The sequence below is a fragment of the Rhinichthys klamathensis genome, unplaced genomic scaffold, assembly GCF_029890125.1.
Source record: "Rhinichthys klamathensis goyatoka isolate OS25496 unplaced genomic scaffold, OSU_Roscu_1.1 h1tg000135l_1, whole genome shotgun sequence".
Lineage (NCBI taxonomy): Eukaryota > Metazoa > Chordata > Actinopteri > Cypriniformes > Leuciscidae > Rhinichthys > Rhinichthys klamathensis.
Window position 1 is genome coordinate 1,555,864 of NW_026606670.1, and position 22,203 is coordinate 1,578,066.

A 22,203-nucleotide genomic window follows, 5' to 3' on the forward strand; every position below is an offset into this window, starting at 1 on the left:
AGGAATTCTGTGTGAAGAATTAATCATATCATTAATGAATTAGATAAAGAGAGCTTTTCTTCCTCCAAACCGTATTATGCATATTTTGAACTGAGAGTGAACTGGAAAGGCATTAAAGGGATAGTTCACCCAAAAATGAAAATTCTGTCATACTTATACCTTTATCTCTTTTCAAACCTGTATGCCATTTGTGGAACAATTATTGACTGACTGACTGACTTATTGTAGCAACACTGGACCACATTGGTTTTCATTGTGTGCACACACACAAAAAAATAATAAAAAAATTCAAAATATCTTTTTGTTCCACTATAGAAATGAAATCATATAGGTTTGGAACAACATGAAAATGACAGAATGGAAATTTTTAGGTAAACTATCCCCTTATGAAAGAAGCTCTTTTTAAGATGATGATGATAGTCTTGTAATGTATTTCAACAAAATGTCACAAAGTCTTTTTTTTTTTTGTGAACAATGGAACCTATCGACACCTTTACTCTGTAACAGAGATAGGCCTAATGGGTACGTAGATTCAAATCATTATGCTTAAATCTGCCCGAGGGCTTTTTGTCAGAAATAAATTGACACTGTCACCTTTCTGATTAAATCCTGCCATTGGAAAAGCAAAAAAGGGTGATATTTCATAGAGGTATTCGGTTTTTCAATTCTCTCTGATTGCTGAAGGTGTTCTGTGGCTCTTCATAAAACTTGAAACTTCAGAAAGCTTGTAATTACGGCAGACAGCGTTTCTGTTTTATGTTGATTACCGCTCGGCTGTGGCTTCTTAAAGACAGAAGGGCTTTGATGACATAGAAGCCTGATCACTGATACGGGCCCTTGCAGCCCCTTCAGCTTTAATAAACACTTACCGATGCCATCTCTGTATCATGTCAAAGTGACCCAAGCACTTTTTCCATCATGCTTTCCATGGACAAAAGGTCAGGAGACACTTAAGCTTTCACAACATTGGGCTCCGGTATACGGCAGCTGACGAATTGTGCAGATGAGATGGTTCAGACGGTAATTTTGTGAGTAGACACAAATATATGTGTGTAGGCGTTGGCACTGTGTGTGTGTGTCTCCAGATTGACTTAAAAATGGACAGACAGACAGAAGTGGAGGCAGGAGACGGTGAAAAGGCTGCCGCCTCATTTCCAGTGCTTGAAAACTGCTCGTCAGATGACATTTGTTCGGTTTCAAGTCTGAAAGCTTTAACTTTCCTTTCATGTCAATCCACGAAGAAAATGTTCTGTTGTTTCAAAAGGTAGGCCTGACTCCCAGGATGCATTTCAAAAGGCACTCAAGTAAGCATGTCTAAGCATAGCAGAATCCTCTTCAAATATGACAAAATGAAGGGTTCCTCATATTTATTCCCAGTAAAGTACAAATAGTGAATCTGACACTTATAAGCTTGACAGTTATCCAGTACTCCTACGGAGTTAAAGAGCTCAGTTTTGAAACATTCAAACAAAATCTTATAGAGCTAAATAAAATCTACTCCTAAAAGGCATGGAAAAGCCATGTTGGCCATAATAAACACTGGCTTTTCTTTTTCTTACATAAAAATTAAGGATATGAGAATGTTTCTGCTATAACATTTGTGTCTATCCCCAGATTAAGATTTGTGATACACAGATGTCTTTTTGCATGGTGGTGAATGTAATGGCCAAATTCCTGCCAATTTGCTGCACTCAGACACATGCTGTTCATTTACCTTCCCAGGGACTCATTCCAAATGCAATATTTCTTGCTTTGTTAAACCCTGGATGAGGAGAGCCTTTTATACGAAGACCTCAGTAGGACTCTCAGATACTGCACAGACAAATCTATGGCCATAAAGATGCAAGGCAGACTCTTAATTTCATATGTATAACAAACCTGTACTAGCTCAAGGTGACTCTTTATAATGGAATATGTTTGCATTAATGATTGCCTTTGGGATTTAAAACAATCCAACAGGCTCTTGTTTGAGTTCTGCCATAAATTTAAATAGATTTCAGACCACGGTTCATCTGCATTGTTAAGAGTGTGAAATTCCAGTGAAAAGTGTTTATAAAGCTTAAAAAAGAACACTCTGTCTGCTTGTAGAAACCCCACACAGCTATTTGGAAAAAAAACAATGCATATGCCTGTCTCATTTGTTTCTTTGGACACCTTTTTAGCATTTAACGATACAAGACATTTGTCAATAAGACCATAAGACATTGGTCTTGTTTGTTTCTATGAAGTTATTGCAATGAGGACAGATTTTAAACAATATGCATAATGTATGTTTAAAGTCTGAGAGGTAATTCATTAAGAAAGGATTACGGCCATAAAAGAATCTTTTATTTGCATGCTATCTGTATTGCTTGAGCACACAATTCACTTAAGGAATTATGTAAATCAGATAATGGTAAACTTGGGGCTGCATGCACAACGTGATTGCAGTTTGCAACGATGCAAATGTAGAAATGGACGCAAGGCCACAAATACACAGACACACATATGTGTGCATGCAAATGAGGAAATAAAAATAAAATAAAAAAGTCTGATTTTAAAAAAATCAAATTGGCACATTTTATAGAGCTTAATTTAACTAGAAAAGTTGGTAACCCTTTAGATTACAGCCCGGAAAGTACTGCGTAATTAAAGCAATTTTACAGCGTAACCTTCGGTAATTATAGTGTACCTATAATGTACTTACAATATAAGTATAAGGGAACAATATTTTAAGTTTGGGGAATAAAGGGGTAACAACCAGGAGAATTAAAAAAATATTTATACTCGAAGTATTATATTCTACTATTATGATATAACAATCTTATATTTGGGATCAATTTAGCAAGAACATACACTGCGTACCTTATGAACCAGTACATACTGTATAGGCTTTATAAATGCATAGATATGTACCCTGTAATTTTTAAAATGTAATCTTTTTAACAAAAGTGCAGTGAAAACGAAAACTATTGCAACTTTTGCTTAAATATTGTGGAAAGATACTCTTGTTTCATGTAGCTTGTTACCCCCTTGTTCGATGTAGTTACAGGCTAAGTGTGACATTGCGGGCCGTAAATTAAAGTGGTGCTTGTTACCCTCTTGTTCCATGTAGTTACAGGGTAACAATAAAAATGCATACACACAATCTTATATCACTGACTCGGAAACTTTATTTATTATACAAGCACCACTTACCCTGTAACCACATCAAACAAGATATATTTCCCAGTATTTAAAAAAATTGCAATAGTCTTAGCTTTTCTTGCCTTGAAACATGATAGCCCAACTTAAACATCTGCACTTTTGCTATCAAAAAATAAATAAATAAAAGTATAAATGCATAGTACCCTGTGTAATTAAAAAAAAGCCTATACAGTTTGTATTGGTACACAATTATTACAAAAAGGTACGCAGTGTTCTCGCTAAATTGCTCACAAATGTAAGATTGTTGTATCATAATAGTAGAATAAGTTCCCCTTAGTTCTATAATACTTACAGTATAAATATTTTTTTAATTCTCCTGGTTGTTACCCCTTTATTCCCCAAACTTTACATATTGTTCCCTTACATGCAAGTACTTTATAGGTACACTATAATTACCGAAAGTTACTCTGTAAATTCCTCTTAATTACACAGTACTTTCCGGGGTGTAATCTAAAGCGTTACCGAAAAGTTTTTTTGAGCTGAAAAGAATCACAGCGCTAAAGCATACTTGTAGCACCTGGTTAAAATAGATTGCAGGTGGTATGTGAACAAGACACAGGGTTTTGCATTGTATACTACATTTCATTCCTCTAACAAGTTCTGAACACTTTTCAGATTCAGATTTTGTGTAAATAATTCATCTCAGGTAACTGTAAATGCATTGCTGATCGCACAAACAGAAATTTACTGGTGACTGTAGAAATCTTCAGAAAACAATACTTCAGTTTAATTCTTATCTTTGCGTCGTTAAAAAAAGTTTTGTTCTTGGTTGAACAACATTCAACATGCACACATCAACCGAATGCTATAATAATATGCCACGTCTCCATGCTTCAGTTGTGCCTAACTACACCCCTTAACAGCAGGAAAAATCGATGTAGCACACATCCTTGCTTTGCTTATTGAATCATTCTATTTTATACACTATGAAAGAAAACTAATATTTGCTTGATATGAATGTTTTTAATTCAATGGAGTTAACATTCAATAAAAATTAAATTAAAATGAAAAATTTATTGAACTGGGGAATTCAGGATGGCCTATTATGAGATGATAGGAGCAGCAAACCGAGAAATATTAAATTTGGAACGATTCTCTGGCTAGGTAAATGACCAGCATGTCTCTTAGGGCAGCTGTTTGGCTGAACATTTCACTCACCACCGCTCAATCCAAAGCACGTATAAAATAGTTCTGAGAAAGATCCATATAGTGAATAGCCTCAATAGCTCTTTTATAACAGGGATTTAGTTGATCCTCCAAACAAAGACTGATCATTTTTTTCCAAAACACAAAACATAAGTCTGTTAGGGTGTTATGATTATTGTCAAGTCTGAGGAGTTGTTATATTAACACTCAAAGACCCTATGAAATCAAAATTGATTTTAATCCATGAGTATTTGAGTAATGTAGTAAAATGCACAGGAAAATCATCAAAAAAAAATCTACATGTTCCACTAACAGGCATATATCCTCATTATATTTTCATCAGCCTATCAGACACCTTACTGCAATGTCCGAACTAAAGCCCTTCTATATGTCCCCAACTTTCTGTTTCAATAGGAAATATGTCAACACAAGAAAGAAAACTGTGCTATTCAAACCATTTCATGACAGCTTTTGAGCTGAATGAGAGAGAACAGGCTTTATTTTCGGCCAAATTACACAATTTGTGAGTCAATGTTTAATCATTTACCCACACTCATGGGCGAAAAACATTGACAATGAAATGAGTAAACTGCTCTTTTATGCAAATATCATTCAGTTATTGTGGTAGTCCATGTGCTGTACTTTACACAGGTCAGTGCGCTATTATTTGTGATGTATACTTCTCTTTTCAAGAATGTGTACAACGTCAGTAAATGCTAAAACAGCAGTTCCTCCTCTATCTAGGGGCATATGTGCAGGTAATGATCTTCAGTCTCAGCGTCCTCTCACACTTTGCTCTGTCAGCTCTGATGCTTGTTACACTCACAGAAATGAAAGGTTTACAGGATTTAAGGGATAAAGCACTCTGCTCTGGAATAAATGCAGTGTGCATGGCATGTACAAGCTTCTAGAAGCCCATTTCCTCCACATGAGGAAAAAAATATGCTTTATTAAATCATCGTTATGACATAAAATGTAATAAATTATGACAAACTAGGTAATAATTATTCTTAGACATAATTATGAGATAAAAAAAGTCATCATGAGATTAAAAAAAAAATCACAATTATGACTTTAATTATTTTTAAATCTTATAATTATGAATTATGATTTACCAAGTAAGATTTATTTTTTCTTATGTGGTGGAAATAGGCTTCCTAGAAGCTATTTTAGTTTCTCATAGACAAAAAACAACAAATGGTTTAACGCAGCTCTTATCAAATTCAGGTAATTTGCTTTTGCCATAAGTAGTTAGTTTAGATATTTAGGGCCAGATTACTAAACAGGGCAAATTAGCATGAGAGCGCAATCCCATAAAAGCGCCGATGGGAATGGAAAGTTCTGCGCAAGATCTACTGACGACGCACAAATTAAAGAACACAGACATAGCCGGATCATTTCCATAATGACCAATGCAATCTATCAAGAGCAGCACAAAGTAGCGTTTGGTTTAAGACATGTGTGGCGAGCAGGACGAGGCCGAGTGACGTGAGAGATGCGAGACCGGTGCGTCTCACAGGTGTCGTTCATTATCACTCACGCCACCGGCCTCGCGCCGCTCTCTCACGTCACTCGGCCTCGTCCTGCTCGCCACAACATGCTTTTTTGGTCAGTAAATAAATGGCGCAAATACCAGTAAATTGACCAGCAAACCTTAGGAAATCACCTTGGGTCATCCATTTAAATACGCTCCTCCCATAAATTTTGTGTCTAAATGGAAACTCTTACAAATGCATATGCAATAAGGTCAGCTGCAAAAACAACTGTCCACGCCTTTTCACCGCTAATGTTTCACTGCGTGTCTTTAGTAAATCCTGACACTAGTTTTTAAAGCCAAAAGAAGGTTTGTGCTGGCACAAGCTGTTAGTAAATCTGGCCCTTAATATCTGAAAATATGCTGGTTTAGTTATGGCATTTATTTTTACAAACAAATCAATGTCAATAATAACAATTCTCAAAACAGTAATGAAACATTAAATTTATACAGTACACATGCTGAAAAAAGAGAGTTGTTGCCAGTCATCTTACCTTGCCTTTATCCCTCATTGAACCCTTGCCGAGGATGGACATCTTTGCTCCCGTTTCCTCTTGTAATCTTTTCATGGAATTGCCCCTGGGCCCCAGCAGTTTCCCAACAAAATTAAACTGTAATAAGGAGAGAAAAGGCAATAGGTTGGTCTCTCACACTGCCTGCTTCTGCCTCAGTTACCTCACAGTCAATAATAAAAAAAAAACATTCGCTTTTTCTCATCATGCACAAAACCAGTTACAGTGAGAGAATGAAAAATTCTTTTTTTGGTTTAAAATTAAATCTGTGGCAGTCGTCGATCAAGCGTATTTTTCCGCCGTTTTAACTTTTTTTTTAAAAAGAAGTTTGTCAGAAACGATTAAAAAAGATGTGAGAGTCTACACCTGTTTCTGTAGGGCACTGTAGCCACTCATGTGTCTAATCGATGTTTGGGGTCAGTGGTTGGGCTCCACTGATTTCAGAGATATTATAACATGTACCAAATGCCAAAAGGGATCTTCAAAACTATCCAGGAGTCCATGCTTGAATGAGGCATAATGTAATGAGTTCATTTCCAATGGGGATTCAAGTAATACTACCCAGATGATGAGCTATCCAGCAACTGCCTTGGGGCAGCAACTAACATTTCGGTTGCACAGCAGATCAGCGGTCATTGAGAACACTTGGTCATCACAATTTTTTTTTCACCCTTTCTCTGTTATTTTACTCGCATCTGTGCATCATAACTGTATCTTCAAGGATTTACAGAGTCTTACACATTGCAATCAGATTTGGGCTGCTGAGGATTGTCTAATACCCATGATAACAAATCTTAAGTAGTCAATAAATGCTGCCATTGTAAGAAAAAGTGCCCTTGTATAACATGATGCATCAAATTCCCTTTATAACAGTGTCACTTCATCACCGTCTGCTCATGTTCAGTGTTCATCACTTTTTCTGATGTATTGCCACAATCCCCTTAGCCAGCAGCACCTCTAAATTCACTTTAGATTTAATATGTTTTTGAGAAACCTTTTAAAAAGGCATTTTTCACTGTCTTTACTAAGGACAATAAAACAGAATAAGATAGTGATCTTTTGGATGTTGAAAATGCATCTAAACAGATTGTTGTTTCTGGTCATCAGATTCTGATCCCTATATCAGTTATATATATATATATACACACACATGTATCTAGTTCAGTCATAAAACTCTATATGGCGCAGGCTGACAGGTACTGCAAGCAATCACATCATTACCACATGGCACAAACTGATTGGCCTCTGCTGATCCTGCAGCCAATGAGATTGCTTGCTCAACATTTAAATAGTCTGGTTCAGGTTGCTGTAAGGTAGCCCTGCAGCGAGCTATCAGAGTTCCCCTGAAACCCTCCACCATCCCCAGCTCCACCTGTCTAGATCTGCTGTGGGATTTATGTATGCATATTCATGCAGCAACAGCATTACTTACATACTCACAGCCAGTGTTGTGCCTGAACGCGTTCAATGAACGATAGTTCATGAACTCGTTCATATTTTGGGCGAACGTGAACTGAACGTACTGAATTACTGCCTGATGAACGTTACAGTGAACTCGTTTATTGTGGTGTCTGTGAACGCACGCTCTCTCAGTTTAACTTCGTTCAATAGGGTGCCAGATTTCTATAGAGCCTTCCAGGCGAAAACCCGGCTAAAACGCACGTAAAGAGCCCTTAATATGTAGCGAAAAAAACACCCAATCTGGCAACACCAGCCACCAGTGTCGCACCGTGGCCGCCGCATGCGTCATCAAGACAAAAAGCAGCATGTAGATGACAAAGCAGCGAGCGAGGAGGCGTCGTATGATCATTTAAACGAGTTTTATGACAAGGTCGGTGAGGATGGGAAAAATCTGACATTTCTGTGCAAACTTTGCCCGTCGATAAAATAATTGCTGTCTGTGGTTGTATATGGGCTGTGGCAATAATAATAATTAAAAAAAAGCTCGCAGCAACATATGGAATTTTTTTTTTTTGAAGTATGGACTATGAACTGAACTAGTTCATTTTAAAATTTGCGAACTGAACTTTGAACTAGTTCATGTAGAAAATGAACTTTCCCAACACTGCTCACAGCAGTGTGTCAGTGTATCTTTTGCCAGTAGCAAGTCCATTGCTCTGCAGCAGCATGATGACAACAGACCAAATACATTAACACTGCTTAGCATGTTAAAGTCCCCATGAACCGGAAGTTGCAAACGACTTTTCTCCAGTGTTGTGACGTATTTCCGAGAGAAACGGAATACTAAATGAGGCAAAATAGTGGGTGTGGCTTTTTTTCCCAACTAGCACCTGATTGGATCTAGAAAAGTAGGTGTTTTCATTCAGCCTGTCTACTGTCAGTTGGAGGGGCGTGGTTACGGATGTTAAGCAGACACCCAAAACGTTAAACCTACGTCATCAGGGAAGGTCCTCCAATGCAGAGGGGAGGGGAATTTTCAGGTTTTGATTAGAGATTACGAAGCCAAAAAAATTTTTTGTGTGGATTGACTTACATGGATGAATTGTTCACCACAAAACGATCAATTTAGGCAAACAAAGTAAGTATGGTCAATTTTGAATTCATGGGGACTTTAATATTCATTAACATGCTAAGACTATTGTCATGATTTAAATATATATCCAAGATATTCATAGAGAGAGCGAGAGAGAGCGAGAGAGAGAGAGAGAGAGAGAGAGAGAGAGAGAGAGAGAGAGAGAGAGAGAGAGAGAGAGAGAGAGAGAGAGAGAGAGAGAAAATATACACTCTCACTATTTTTCACTATATTTTAACTTGACACACCATTTTACAAAACACACGCTAAATGGGATAAGACATTAAGAAACAGGATAAAAAAGTCCAGAAATGGGCAAAATGTCTTTGTGTGCATTGCTGTTGTAGTGGGGATGAATTTAAAGATGCAACTTCACTGCAAGAGTTTACCGAATTTTATAGTGCAAAATGTGTAAATAAATAAATACAGGTTGTGTATGACTAGTCAACAATTGTGACAATCCATACCTATAACATAGATGAAGCATTATGTGTGGAACACATGCACAGTTGCATCATTTTGGAGAAATGGCTTTTTACTAGTTGCTGTTAGTTTCCAGACCAGTAAGTCAGACATTACTAAGGGAAGTGAATTTGCCCTTCAAATATTTGCAAAGGTTAGCTGCTTTGTGGCGGCCAGAATGAAACAGTTGGGTATAACACATGTTGACATACCCTGCCTAGCACATGGCTGGAAACTCAACACATGCTCTTCCCAGCCAGGCTGTAGAAGCAGCTGTAGGGAACTCTAGCTGGTGGAACGCAGAAGAACTGTCACTGAATTTGGCTGGAGCCACAAAGCAAATGCAAACAGTTTCAGGTGAAAGGGTGAGGTGTGGGTAGGGCAGTATATTTAGCAACACCGCAGCACTGCGCCAAAGCGTGCTGACCGACTCTCTCGGAGTGGAGGTGTGCTGTTTGCATCGCCTCCAGTGGGGTGTGTATGACAGGAATACTCTGCAGCTGGCTGGGTGCCTCGGAGCAGATGGTTGCCTCAGCTACAGTGTGAAGATGCTCACTGGGCGGCTGCAGTGGAGTGGCCTGTTTTCATTAAGCTAATGAATGTCTGGAGTCACTCTCCTGCTCCATGGTGGGCAATTTAGGCTTTATTAGGGGGCACAGTTCAGTGTTGGATGAGGTTTGAAGCGATGCAAGCTGTCCCTCGCAGTCCCCGGCAGAGGCAGGCCGGCAAGTGCAGAATGATGGGCATTATGCAGCACTGACAGGCTGAGGATGATAAACCTGACAACCGGAGGCGTAAGTGTCAAACCGCATTGGCTTATTATGAGCAAATGTGACTTCTAAGAACGTACACATGGTGTGCTGTTGTGATGGAGAATAGATCACTAACCCACACTTCTAGAGCCTGGATCAGTGTGTACGTCTGAAATCACTGCAAAAATCCTGGGAAAGCATGCATTGCTTTGCAGTGTTTATTGATAACTTAAAAAGCCCGGATGGCTATTCACTGTGCTGTCATGCAGAATCACTTATTTTTGGAGCCCGCAGTGAGTTTAGAGAGTGTGTGTGTGTGTGTGGCTGGCTGAACAAATGACTTTTCACACTTGAGTCCCTTTGACAGGGACCTTCACCAGCGCTCAGTGCTCGCTGATGTGCATTACATTGATTTCTCTGTCAAAATCTTTTCAGAAGCCATTCAAGACCACTGAGCTCTTGATCACCTTCATATTGGCATGATCGCCGCCAGACACATTTTACCATCATCACATACTGACTGACATCCTATCGGAGACATTTCTGTTGACTCGTTATGTATGCTGTAACTACACAATATTCAGGCAAAAAGCATATTTCGCCATTGAGGATTAACATAACCATGCACATGAAATTTCCTTTCTTTCAAGGAACGAATATAATCACTAATATTAAATTACCCTGCAAAAAAACTGATGAAATTTGTTATGTTATTTTGGTTTAACTAGAATAGAATAGAATAGAATAGAAGTTGACATAGACATGAATGGGGATGCCAGTGGATGCTCTCTTCAGGTATCATAGACCCTCTTTTTTTGCCAGGAATTAAGCCTGTGAGATTGTCAAGTTTTCTAATGTGGGTTTTTTTTTTTAAAGAATTTTGGAACTTAAAAATGGGTCACAGACCTAAAAGGTTGAGAATCCCTGCACTAAGACCAGCTTTGCTTGTTAATTCAAACTTCCTCAGAAAGAGTCTTAAGAGTTTAAAATCCGTCTCCTACCCTCTAATGCATTGTGAACTTAATGCTGAATTTCATTTTGTGGTGCACTAAGAGTGCTGTTCTCGAACATGTCTCTTCTGCTGTCCCAATCTCAACAGATGCAAATTGATGCAAATTGTTCCTCTATAGTTATCGAAGTCCTATTTTAATCTGGACTTTCATTCAGCAAAGGTACATATTCTTATCTGTCATGAAAAAACAATAGTATACTAATCTATTTTTGATGAACCTCATCACATAAAAAAAATTGGAACAGGAGATCTTGAGGAACACAGGCACAATTTCAATCTGCTGCCAATTTACAATGACTGAATATGATCTACTGAGCTAAAGAGAGATTAAAGGGGTCCAATTTTGCTCATTTACAGGTTCATAAATTTTGAATATGTTTGTGTTATTTAATGTTTTGGTTTCTTTAAAACCCGCCTTCCAGAAAGCAGTCTGCTCTGACTGGTAGACTGGCCCCAGTCTGTTGTGATTGGTCTACTCTACTACCACTTACAGTGTGCGTTACAGAAATGTAACGGCCCTTATTTCAGCCCTGTAAACACTACTGTAACCATGCTAATTATGGTATCAGTTTTGCCATATCAGTTCAAGTCCAAAAAAACTACAAAAAAAGCATAATTGGACCCCTTTAAGAACAAGACACATGCCATCTTGTGTTATTTACGGATTTGGGTTTCAGACTGTGGCAATTAAACCTGCAATTATAGACTCTGCAGAAACAGCTACAGTCTGCATCGTATCCACTATAAATGACTATGATGTCTAGAGCAAATAAACTTCTAAATATCCTCAAGGCTGTTTCAGCAAAAAATGGCACAAAACTCCTCAGGCTTCACAACAAAATGTGCTGCCAGCCAAAGCTGGCGAAGTGAACACTTAACATAACCATTAGTGCAGTTTGAGTTGGAGGTTGAAACATAGCACCCTTTCCATAAGCTGTGAAACCAGATAAGATCCGCAGATAGAGTTAGATGACTACTGCCAACGTAGCCAGCTGTGCTGCTAGCAAGGTCTAGCACTGGCTGATAGCAGGATTATTATTGGGGACTAGGACTGGGAGAGATGTAATAATGGCCAGGAGAGATGGCTTGGCCACAGTCAATGGACACAGATATTAGCAGAGAATGGTTTAAACAGTGGCAGAGTGCTATGGTGTTAAATAGAGATGAGAGTCATAGAGCCAATGTTGGCTGTTAGTGGAGGCTAATGAGCTAGCAGAAAGAGGCAGAGCTTTAATACTGGGCAATATTCATCAATATTCACCTCTAACAACAGAATAAGCCAAAGGGGTTTGCAATAATGACTAATATAGAGTATTTGAATATTTTTACACTACTGTTCAAATGTTTGGGTTCTTTAAAATAAGTCTCATGCTCACTAAGGCTGCATTTATTTGATCAAAAATACAGTAAAAACTTTAATGTTGTGAATTATTATTACAACTGAAAAAAAAAAGTTTTCTATTGAAAAATTGAATTTACTCCTGTGATGGCAAAGCTGAATTTTCAGGAGTCATTCCTCCAGTCATCAGTGTCACATGATCCTTCAGAAATCATTCTAATATGCTGATTTGATGCTAAAGAAACATTTCTTATTATTATCAATGTAGGAAACAGTTCTGCTGCTTAATATATATGCTTTATGATTCAAAAGTTGAAAAGAAATAGCAGTAGTTTATAGAATTTTAAAGGTCCTGTTCTTCATGGTTTTTTGAAGCTTTGATTGTGTTTACAGTGTGCAATATAACATGTGTTCATGTTTCGCGTGTAAAAAAAAAAACAGTATTTTTCACACAATTTACTTATCTGTATACTGCTGTTTTCACTGTCCAAAAAACGGCCCGATGACTTCCTTGTTCTATGAATTCCCTCCTTCAGAAATACGTAACGAGTTCTGATTGTGCCAGCGGTTCCTGTGTTGTGATTCGACAGCAGCTTATCGCACGTTGCCCGGAAAGGTCACGCCTCTTACCATAAATTGGAGATGCATGCGCAGCTGAAGTGCTTCTTCTCCGTGGGAGCGCAACAAGACCACGCCCCCTTTTTTTGTGTATTCCTGTGGGCGGAGATTAGTCAAAAAACTGTTCTAGTTACGTCATTAAAAAAGGAAGTAAGAGGGATGTAGTCCAAACCGGCCGTTCGCTGTACATGCTTTGAAAGGGGACTTCTGTTAAATTAAATATCTCGCAAGGCATTGAACTTTGAGCTTTATAATTTTACAGGTATTATTTATGCTCTAACAGCAACATTACACACTAACTAAAGTTTGAAAAATGGAATCGCGAAGAACGGGACCTTTAAAAGTCTTTACTGTCTCTTTTGATTAATTTAATGTGCTCTTGCTTAAAAAACTATAAATATTTGCCTGAAAGCAGAAAACTATATCTGACTTACTTTACAACGTTATTATATAAATATTAAGCATATTTATGCGGAAAATTAAATGCACATTAACAGAATACATAACAAATACGTATGATATCAAACTAAAAATGCATGTTCCAACATACTGAACATTGTGTTCAGTGCAGCTCTAGAAAAGGTAACAGCCTGAGGTAAAGTTGATGATGGATCCCCTGCATTAAAGAACCCATATTGAGCTCTGACACTCTGGGGCTGACAGCACAGATGCAGGGTAAACAAACAGCGCATTAAGACCATCTCAGAGTCAGGAGGCTGACAGGTTAAAAGACTGCTACCCATACAAATGAGAAGCATCCGCTCTCTTCCCCAGACTACATTTCCCATGTTCCATTGGTGTTGGGTCTTAAAACAAACATAATGCCCTGGAAAGGTCAAAAAATTGGAAAGTCACACATTTACAAGTTTTCCAAGTGCAAAAATATTTGTTTGCTAAAGATTATGGCACCAACATCATTCCGTTGGCTGCTTAGTGAGTGTGTTATCCCATGGGGCGTTGGTCATTTGAAACATACTGGGATAAGCCTTATAAACCGATTAGGAAAGAAGCCATATTCCCATAGGCTCAGTGTTTCCTTCCATGACTTCCTGTCTCTCCAAATCTTGAACCAACAACTGTGCACAGCAAGAAAACCATTTTATCTGAGCTCATGTTTACAATTATATAAATAACCTTCCTGAAAACAAATAAACGTGCCTCAGCAGGCTTCTAATTCATTAAGAAGATCCAACTTCCTCACTATTGTTGTTTTTTATTTTTCCCCTCAGTATTCGGTTTGATTTTGAATCTGTTCAGCAGCTTATCTATGTTAAACACCTTTGACAAGGTTGGTCGGCCTTTGGGACAAGGGAATTCTTTAACAAGACAACAATTCGATTATCTTTGTGTGCAGAGCTTGCCTACACCTCCATGTAAAGGTCATAAAACTGGAGACAGATAAGCCACAATCTATAGGGACAACAACCACCGGCGTTACTACTCAACAGATTAGTTGTGTTTTCAGAACTATAAAGGCAAACCTTAGTGGTAGATCTGTAAGCGTCTTTTCTTGTTGCTGCTTGGTTTTGCCGAAAGGTTTAGGTAAAGCTGGAAGTTTACCACAACAATAAAAACAGAATTGTGAATTCGGAATGCAAGATTTCAATGCAATAATGCAGAAACACACTACAATTCTTGCTGTTTAATGCTTAAAAACAGAATCTCATGTGTTCCCTTTATTTACAACACTGTAAATGATAAGCAACATACTATGTAGAATTAATGTAAAATTGATACAAAGCCCTGAAACCTCTGAAATTTTTAACATTGATTAATAGATATAACAACATCTAATTTAGCATATCCTATATTATTATTATTAGTAGTAGTAGTACCGTAGTATTATGCTAAATTGGATATAATATATCCAATAATCAGTGTTACAAGATATGTGATAAATATACCCATATCCCCGGTGCAGATCCTTTGAAAGAGAGACGGTCCTGTTCGCTCTAGACAGGGTGCTAGCTACTACGCTCTTTTTTTTTTTTCATTTAATTTATAGTCTTGTTAGTTTTGTATCATATACAATGTGATATTCGCAACAGCACATTTTACCTCTTGGGTGAGCGATTCACAAGGACAGCTTTTCCTGCGCATGAAATCCCCCATTTTCCAGCAAATCAATGAGAACGCAGGACAATGGTGACAATACATACTGTAACAACAGAGCATATATTAGGCGCCAAAGCAGCTGTGGATCTGCTTACCTAAAACCCTCCGTAACTGGCAGAATTGAAAAAAATGACCGCAGTTCGGCAAATAAATAAATGACATACAGTTACATACGTATTACCAACATTCTACAATGTAAGCTTTATGGTACACCTCAAACAATGGATTTTATAGTAATTTAAAGTGTTAATATTAATTACCATGTAAATATTAATGGCTTGGGTATGAAGAGCATCCGCAGCATATGGACCGCACGCCCCTGATACACACACACACACACACACACACACACATACATATACATATGTATACACACACATTATATATATATATATATATATACACACACACACATAAATAATTACACACACACACATATATATATATATATATATATATATGTGTGTGTGTGTGTGTGTGTGTGTGTGTATATGTAAACATTATTATATCCTTCTATCTATTACCTATAATATTTCTTCAGATATTTGTCATGTTACTCCATTCAACTATGATCAACAATATTTCTAGCTTACGATTTGACAATTTGACATGGGTTTGAAATAATGCAGCATAAAAATCAGAAAACAGCTGAAAATATGGGCAATGCAGCAACCGCCTAGTTTCTTTTTGCACCACTAGCATGTGCTGCTGCCTGCCTGGACATGTGTTTGTCAATTTAACGTGGGTTCAGCCCAATGGAATCAGGTGAATGATAGCATAGCTTACTACACAACACTCCGTACCATTTTGATTCATCAGTGTGCACTGCACCAAATAAGCATAGCATCAACTGTGACTCTAATGAGTCTCTGCACAAACAGATGTACCCAAAGGACATTTGCTAAGTCTTAATTACAATCCTCTGACAAATCAGACGCCAAGGCGGTCTGGCTACCTTATAAACCCTTGCAAACACAATGAAGTACACTACAGTGTAAAGCAAGATTCCCCAAATGTTTATGCACATGTCCCAGTTATACCTTCTGAATATGGTTGATCAAAAAAACTCTATTACCTATGGGGGAAAAAACCCATGGACACTCATAAAACAAATTTGCAGCGATGCTCAGATGTGCAGATATGCCCTCTGATAGATTGCCCAAATCCATCTCTTAAATCTAAATACAGTGGTTTCCATGGTGACGGTGTCTTTGACTTTAATAGATGGTGATGTAGGTACCCCATTCATCTCTCTTGGGCCTCCTTTTTGGTCTCTCTCTCGCTCTCTCTCTCTCTCTGTGTGTGTGTGTGTGTGTGTGTGTGTGTGTGTGTGTGTGTGTGTGTGTGTGTGTGTGTGTGTGTGTGTGTGTGTGTGTGTGTGTGTGTGTGTGTGTGTGTGTGTGTGTGTGTGTGTGTATGTGTGTGTATGTGTGTGTGTGTGTGTGTGTGTGTGTGTGTGTGTGTGTGTGTGTGTGTGTGACACTCTCTTGATTTCTATCAGTGCTCACAGGTATCAGAGGTCTATGTCAGCAGGGACTATATTCCATTGCAAACCACTGACTGTGCTTTTGTGCAAACTTAAAGTATGGTAAATCAAACACTTTTGCATTCAGATAACTGATGAAAACTGAAAACAGTGTGTAGTTTTGTGATGTCACAATGAAATATATACAGATCTGGGCAAAGAGAGATATAAGGAAGAAGAGTTGTATGAGTAATAGTAGCCAGGATAAAGATATCCAGTGATTCAACATTTGGTGGACACCATCCACATCAACTAAGCATATTTGCTGACTTTTTCAATACAGTAGCAGAAACTGTACTCCCAACAAGATGTAGAGGAGACTGGGGGAAATGTGAGACACTAAAAGTTCTCAATCACGTTGGGATGAGACTTGTCTCTCTCTAACGGAGAAAAAGGAGTGCTCATGTTGTGAATTTTCCATATCACTGTAAAACGAAACAGTGAAATTAACTCAAATAAATGAGTTCATTTCACTCAAATATTACTGAAAGTTAATTGAATTTAACTGTTTTCCCGACATTGACTAGATTTTCCGGCAATCCATGTTTTCATTGTTATAGAGAAGGGAGTGCTATTGCGCATCTTCTGAAAGAGTACAGAATCTCCAGATCAAAACACAGACGAAGGAAAAGCAGAAACATGCGATAGAAGTATTATCAAATATCGTGATTATCAAACATTAAACAGCAGAAGAAAGAAAATCATACAGGTTTAGAACAACTTGAGGGTAAGTAAATGATAGAATGTTCATTTTTGGGTGAACTATCCCTTTAATTGTGTACAAGCAAAGGTATAGTGATAGTTTTTCTCATTATAAGTTTATTAATAGCACAGTTTTTTAATATGTAAATGTTTTGTACGCCAAAACAGACATTATAGTGATCTGAGAATTATGAAAGAAAATGTTAAAAGTGTTACAATTACCCATTGTTTCCCAATTCCCAATGTGGTGTTTTAATCAGTGAGGTGCATATTCAATCAATCAATCAATCAATCAATAGACAGAGCCCAGTTGTACTCTCCTTTTATGATCATTATGCCTCTAAATTGTGTAATTCATAAAGGGCATTGTGGACAATATGGCTGCAAATCATAGAAAACAAGCAGCATTCTTTAATTAGAATTAAGTTTTAGTTCCCCTGTCTTCTCTAACCTTGTCAAACTCTCTCAGCTCAGAGAAGCCTGTGAATTTAATATTCACTGAATAAAATCATTTCAACAGAGCCTGCTGTCAGTGCTACTGTAAATGCGTGAATTGTTCTTTCATATTTCTCAATAGTTAAATAAAGTGATATGTGATCATTTGGGGGGAAAAATAACGTGCCATGAATATTGAACACGCCATTGCATTATAGCACAACAGTGATGTGCAATTAATATCTTGTCAAGTAAAACAAAGGTCTTCAAAGCAATGGAGCAACGCATAAAAAGTCTCAATCTGAAACGATGCAGAGGAGTAATTACTCAGAACAAGCACTTTATGTCAAGGTCAATATAAACATTAGAACAAACAAGAAAAAATGACACAAAACAAACTGCCATTCAAGGTCCACAAGGCCTATTCTTCATTATGCAAATATATAAACTAAAGTTAGCCTGATTTAATGAGAGGATCAAAGAAACCCAATATCGACTCCAGCTCACTTATTCTGAGCTGCAGCAGAGATGCTCTTCCTTGGAGTCTCATCAAGCATGATTAAACAAAACTCGGAGACAGCGCTGTCGTCACACACGGATTAATTAACTGCACGTAGATAAATCCTGGGGATTTGTAACAGAGAGCATAACATAAAGTCTAGACTCTATAAGCTATTATCTGTTATGGTCCACAAGTTCATTGATCAACTGATTTTGAGGTGAGGTGGTTTCTGAGTGTTAAGCTAACCTTTTTTTTGTGGCCGTGTCTACACCAGAGAAATAGCTTGTATATGAAAGCTCTGTATCAAGTACAATGACAAGTAAAAAAAAAAAAAAAAGTTTTCTTAGCAGGACTTATTTTAAGGGATGAGCCGATATTAAATGCGCTGACACAATAAGCTGATAATTATTTTGTTGTGTATTATATTTTGTTATTCGATAAATGTTATGGCAGATAACCGATATATGGCTGATATTGAAATTCTATATTTTTAAAATTCTACAAATTTTTCTAAATAAATAGAAAAATACCCCCCCCCCCCCAAACCCCCAACCCCCAACCTAATAAACTATAAGATTAGGCTATAAGCTGCTAAGATTAGATTCCCCCAAAAAAAATCTTGAATGCATTGACACTATTTTGTGCAGTCACGCTTCACAACAAAACTTGCATCTGAAAATTATAACACTTCACACATCTTTTATCTGCTTATAATGTGCAAGAAAAATACACCCTCTTATCTTGTAACAAAAACAATATGTAAAGTAAAATCCTAAAAAATGACATAAACTACACTTAATATTAATCAATGCTATGACATTTTACAGATATTTCTCACATTCCAGGAATTTCACAAGAGAACTTTCCCATCAAATTACCATAACTACAAAGCAGCCAAGATCCTCAGGAAAGAGGGATTTGGGAAAACAAAATTCCATTGTTACAACTCGAACAAGACATGTAAAATCAAAACCTAAGGCGTGTTCTTTGTACTCTTTTTCGACAGCACAAATCTACTAAACCCATCAAACAGTCTGCGCATTTTAGTGCTCCAGGGATTCATTTCCTAAAGCAGAAACAGTAAAAAACGAGAGAACATATGAGAAGCTCTGAAGCTTTATGGATCCGTCTGTGTGATGCTCATGGGCTTTTTCCACTCATTTTCAAAGCATCATTTTAAAGCAACACAATGCTAAATAAAAGAGTGCCGTGTGCACCGAACGTGATAACGATAGAGTACTCTGAACGTAAATAACCAGTTACCTAAAAAACAAACTTTGTTTCCATTTAAAATATAGCACTGACTTTACTATTAATGTCAAAACTGTGATATGTGCAGCATGTAATATTGTATCCAGATGAATCAAACCAGGCAGTTCTGGAACTTTAATGACTGAATCACTAATCAAACTATCAGCGGAAATCAAACTTAACCACCAAGCGCCAAATACACTACATGTCTTATTTTATGGCACATTTAAATACCTCAGCTGTTAAATGTGAATAAAACTGATCAACATAAATACAATTGCTACAAAGTCAAAGCCCCACAGGATGTTCAATAAATCAACAGACTTGCTAAATAAAATGCAACTCTATTGGCACTGCGAAGCTGAAATTTCCTAACAGATGCATGAGATGCCAGCTGGTAATAAGTAAAAAAAAAAATCACGATTAATTTCCTGATTACAAGATGAGGCAGCTAGACAGCTAGAAACAGTTACTGTTACTCTGAGAAAGCCAGGAACCAGGACACAAATATAAGGTGTAAATAACAGCAGATCTGCAGTGCAGCACAAATCAGATTCTGACACCATCTAGTTTGCTCCTGCCAGATACAGAACGCATTAAGTCATTACCAAGAGCACAGCGATCCCATAAAGCTAATGAATTGCTTTCGATCCTCTCTGATCTCCATGACTATTACATTGATTTGGCACTCACGTCATCACTCCTTTGTATGTTGCATGGAACACCGAGGTCTTACCTTAGGATACTGCTGCACAGGGATCAGGACGCGCTCTGATAGCTTGATGTTTTTGTTGCTGATGATATCCAAGTATTTCTTCACCTCACCATCTTTCCTCAACTCGTCTCCTTCGAACTTTTCAATCTCTAAATGAAAGAAAAACAGTGTTGAGGTCAAATAATGTCAAGATTTGCCTTTGTGATGGATCGACCCAGAAAATCAGGAAAAAACTCCAAAAAAGGCTTTCAGATCTTCTCAGCTTCCAGTGGAACATTTATTAACAACAATTAAATAAACACTCAGCGTAGAACGTATCAACGCAACTTGACGGCGTAAGCCTACTAAGCCCTCATTCGCATGACAAACACAAATTGAAAAGCTGCTGCGCACAACTGTAATATTTTGTGCTTGAGGAATTTATGGTGCTTTTGAGAATTGAGCCGGAGACTTAGCAGCCACACAACATTAAAGAGGCTTGAAATGAAGCTGTCACCTGGCTTCCTCCAGGGAACCCCTTCTGTCGCTGCTAAATTAATGCTCAGCAGAATTGAGAATTATGAACCTGTACAACTCGTGTAAAACATGGAGCGAGAAAAGGAAGGGAAGGGAAGTCAGCAGGTGAAGGGAGACCATTATTTTTCACCTCCCCACTGGTGAGACTCTCAGCTGCTTATACCTGCAGAAAACCATATTGTTTCACTCTCACTTCTATGCATGTAGCAGCGAGGAATCAGTCTGAATTTCATCCCAATGCCTTTTCAAGTCCTGGAGCGTTTGGTGGTCTGATTGGGTCTCTTGTCCCCTTATACATTTAAAGGAAACTTTCTCTCTGTATGGTTGGTTCCTCTGTAATGATCGCAGAATGTTTTTGTTTTTTTTCTAAATAAACTGCTTATTGTCTTAAAGCTTTGCAATACATAGCTAGAAAACAATTATTTGCCAGTTACAATATAATCTTTTGGAATTATGTGCAAACACAGAGGATTAACCTAGGCGTCCTATCAGAGTAACCACAAGTGTAGGCCTAGTTCAGCACATTAACAATGAACATGTTTCACCAATCTTTGAAAATCAGAAGGTAGGCCAACTTTGTGCCTTTTAAAAATACCATTTTCAGCATATCGATAGATATCTCAACTTTTTTGACTCAAATGCCTCCTGTTGTCCAACCCAATATTCAAAGTTAAGTATTGAAAGATATTTCCAATATTAAGACAAAGTTGCTTGTTTTCAAACGTTTTATTGATATATCAAAATTAATTAACCAAGATTAATTTTGTGGTTCCAGAAGATAGCCTATGTTCTGTATAGCAGAATTGTTTTCAATAAAGAGAAAATAAAAATAAATTCAGTTTATCTTGATTTTATGTTTTTATTTTTAGCATTTTTTCATTTAGATTATTTTAACGTATTAAAAATAATTTATCAATTTAAATATCTGCGCGGCCCACTTGGAATTTTGCTAAGGCCCCCTAGTGGAACCCGGTCTCCTGGTTTCAGTCAGCCCCTGGTTAAGAACCACTGCTTTAAACCTAACCTATTTTCTCTTGAAGATCTTCTTTCTAACTCTCTAGCACTAACAAGAGTTCAGATCCCGGTTGAGGCGATCCATGAATTGGAGAGTTGCAGAGGTCGTGCCCTTACACTTACTCTCAGGCGGCTGTAAGTGACTAATAGCAAAGAATCTGCAAAAGGACAACAGCAAGAAAGGGTGCAGGGCTCCAGACTACCTTTTTTTACCAGGAGCGCTGTAGCCCCTGACTGAAAATTTTAGGAGCGCAAGCAGAAAATTTAGGGGCACACCTTAAATCAGCTTGCAATGCAATTATTCAAATTCCCCCCAAAATAACTGTAATACTGA

The 22,203-nt window shown here is 37.7% G+C and overlaps 1 protein-coding gene across 4 annotated transcripts in view; it reads right to left on the minus strand.

The window, feature by feature from the left end:
- khdrbs2 (KH domain containing, RNA binding, signal transduction associated 2) overlaps positions 1-22,203 on the minus strand; it is a 71,863-nt gene that overhangs the window by 34,356 nt on the left and 15,304 nt on the right. For all 4 annotated transcript variants that reach the window (XR_008807596.1, XM_056257180.1, XM_056257181.1 and 1 more), the window contains exons 2-3: positions 20,361-20,488; positions 6,361-6,477 (exon numbers count right to left, since the gene is read on the minus strand). Coding sequence is in view for 3 of the 4 variants with exons in the window: in XM_056257180.1 (XP_056113155.1) it covers positions 6,361-6,477; positions 20,361-20,488 (245 nt within the window). In the remaining variant the exon portion in view is untranslated. The remainder of the gene's footprint in view (positions 1-6,360; positions 6,478-20,360; positions 20,489-22,203) is intronic.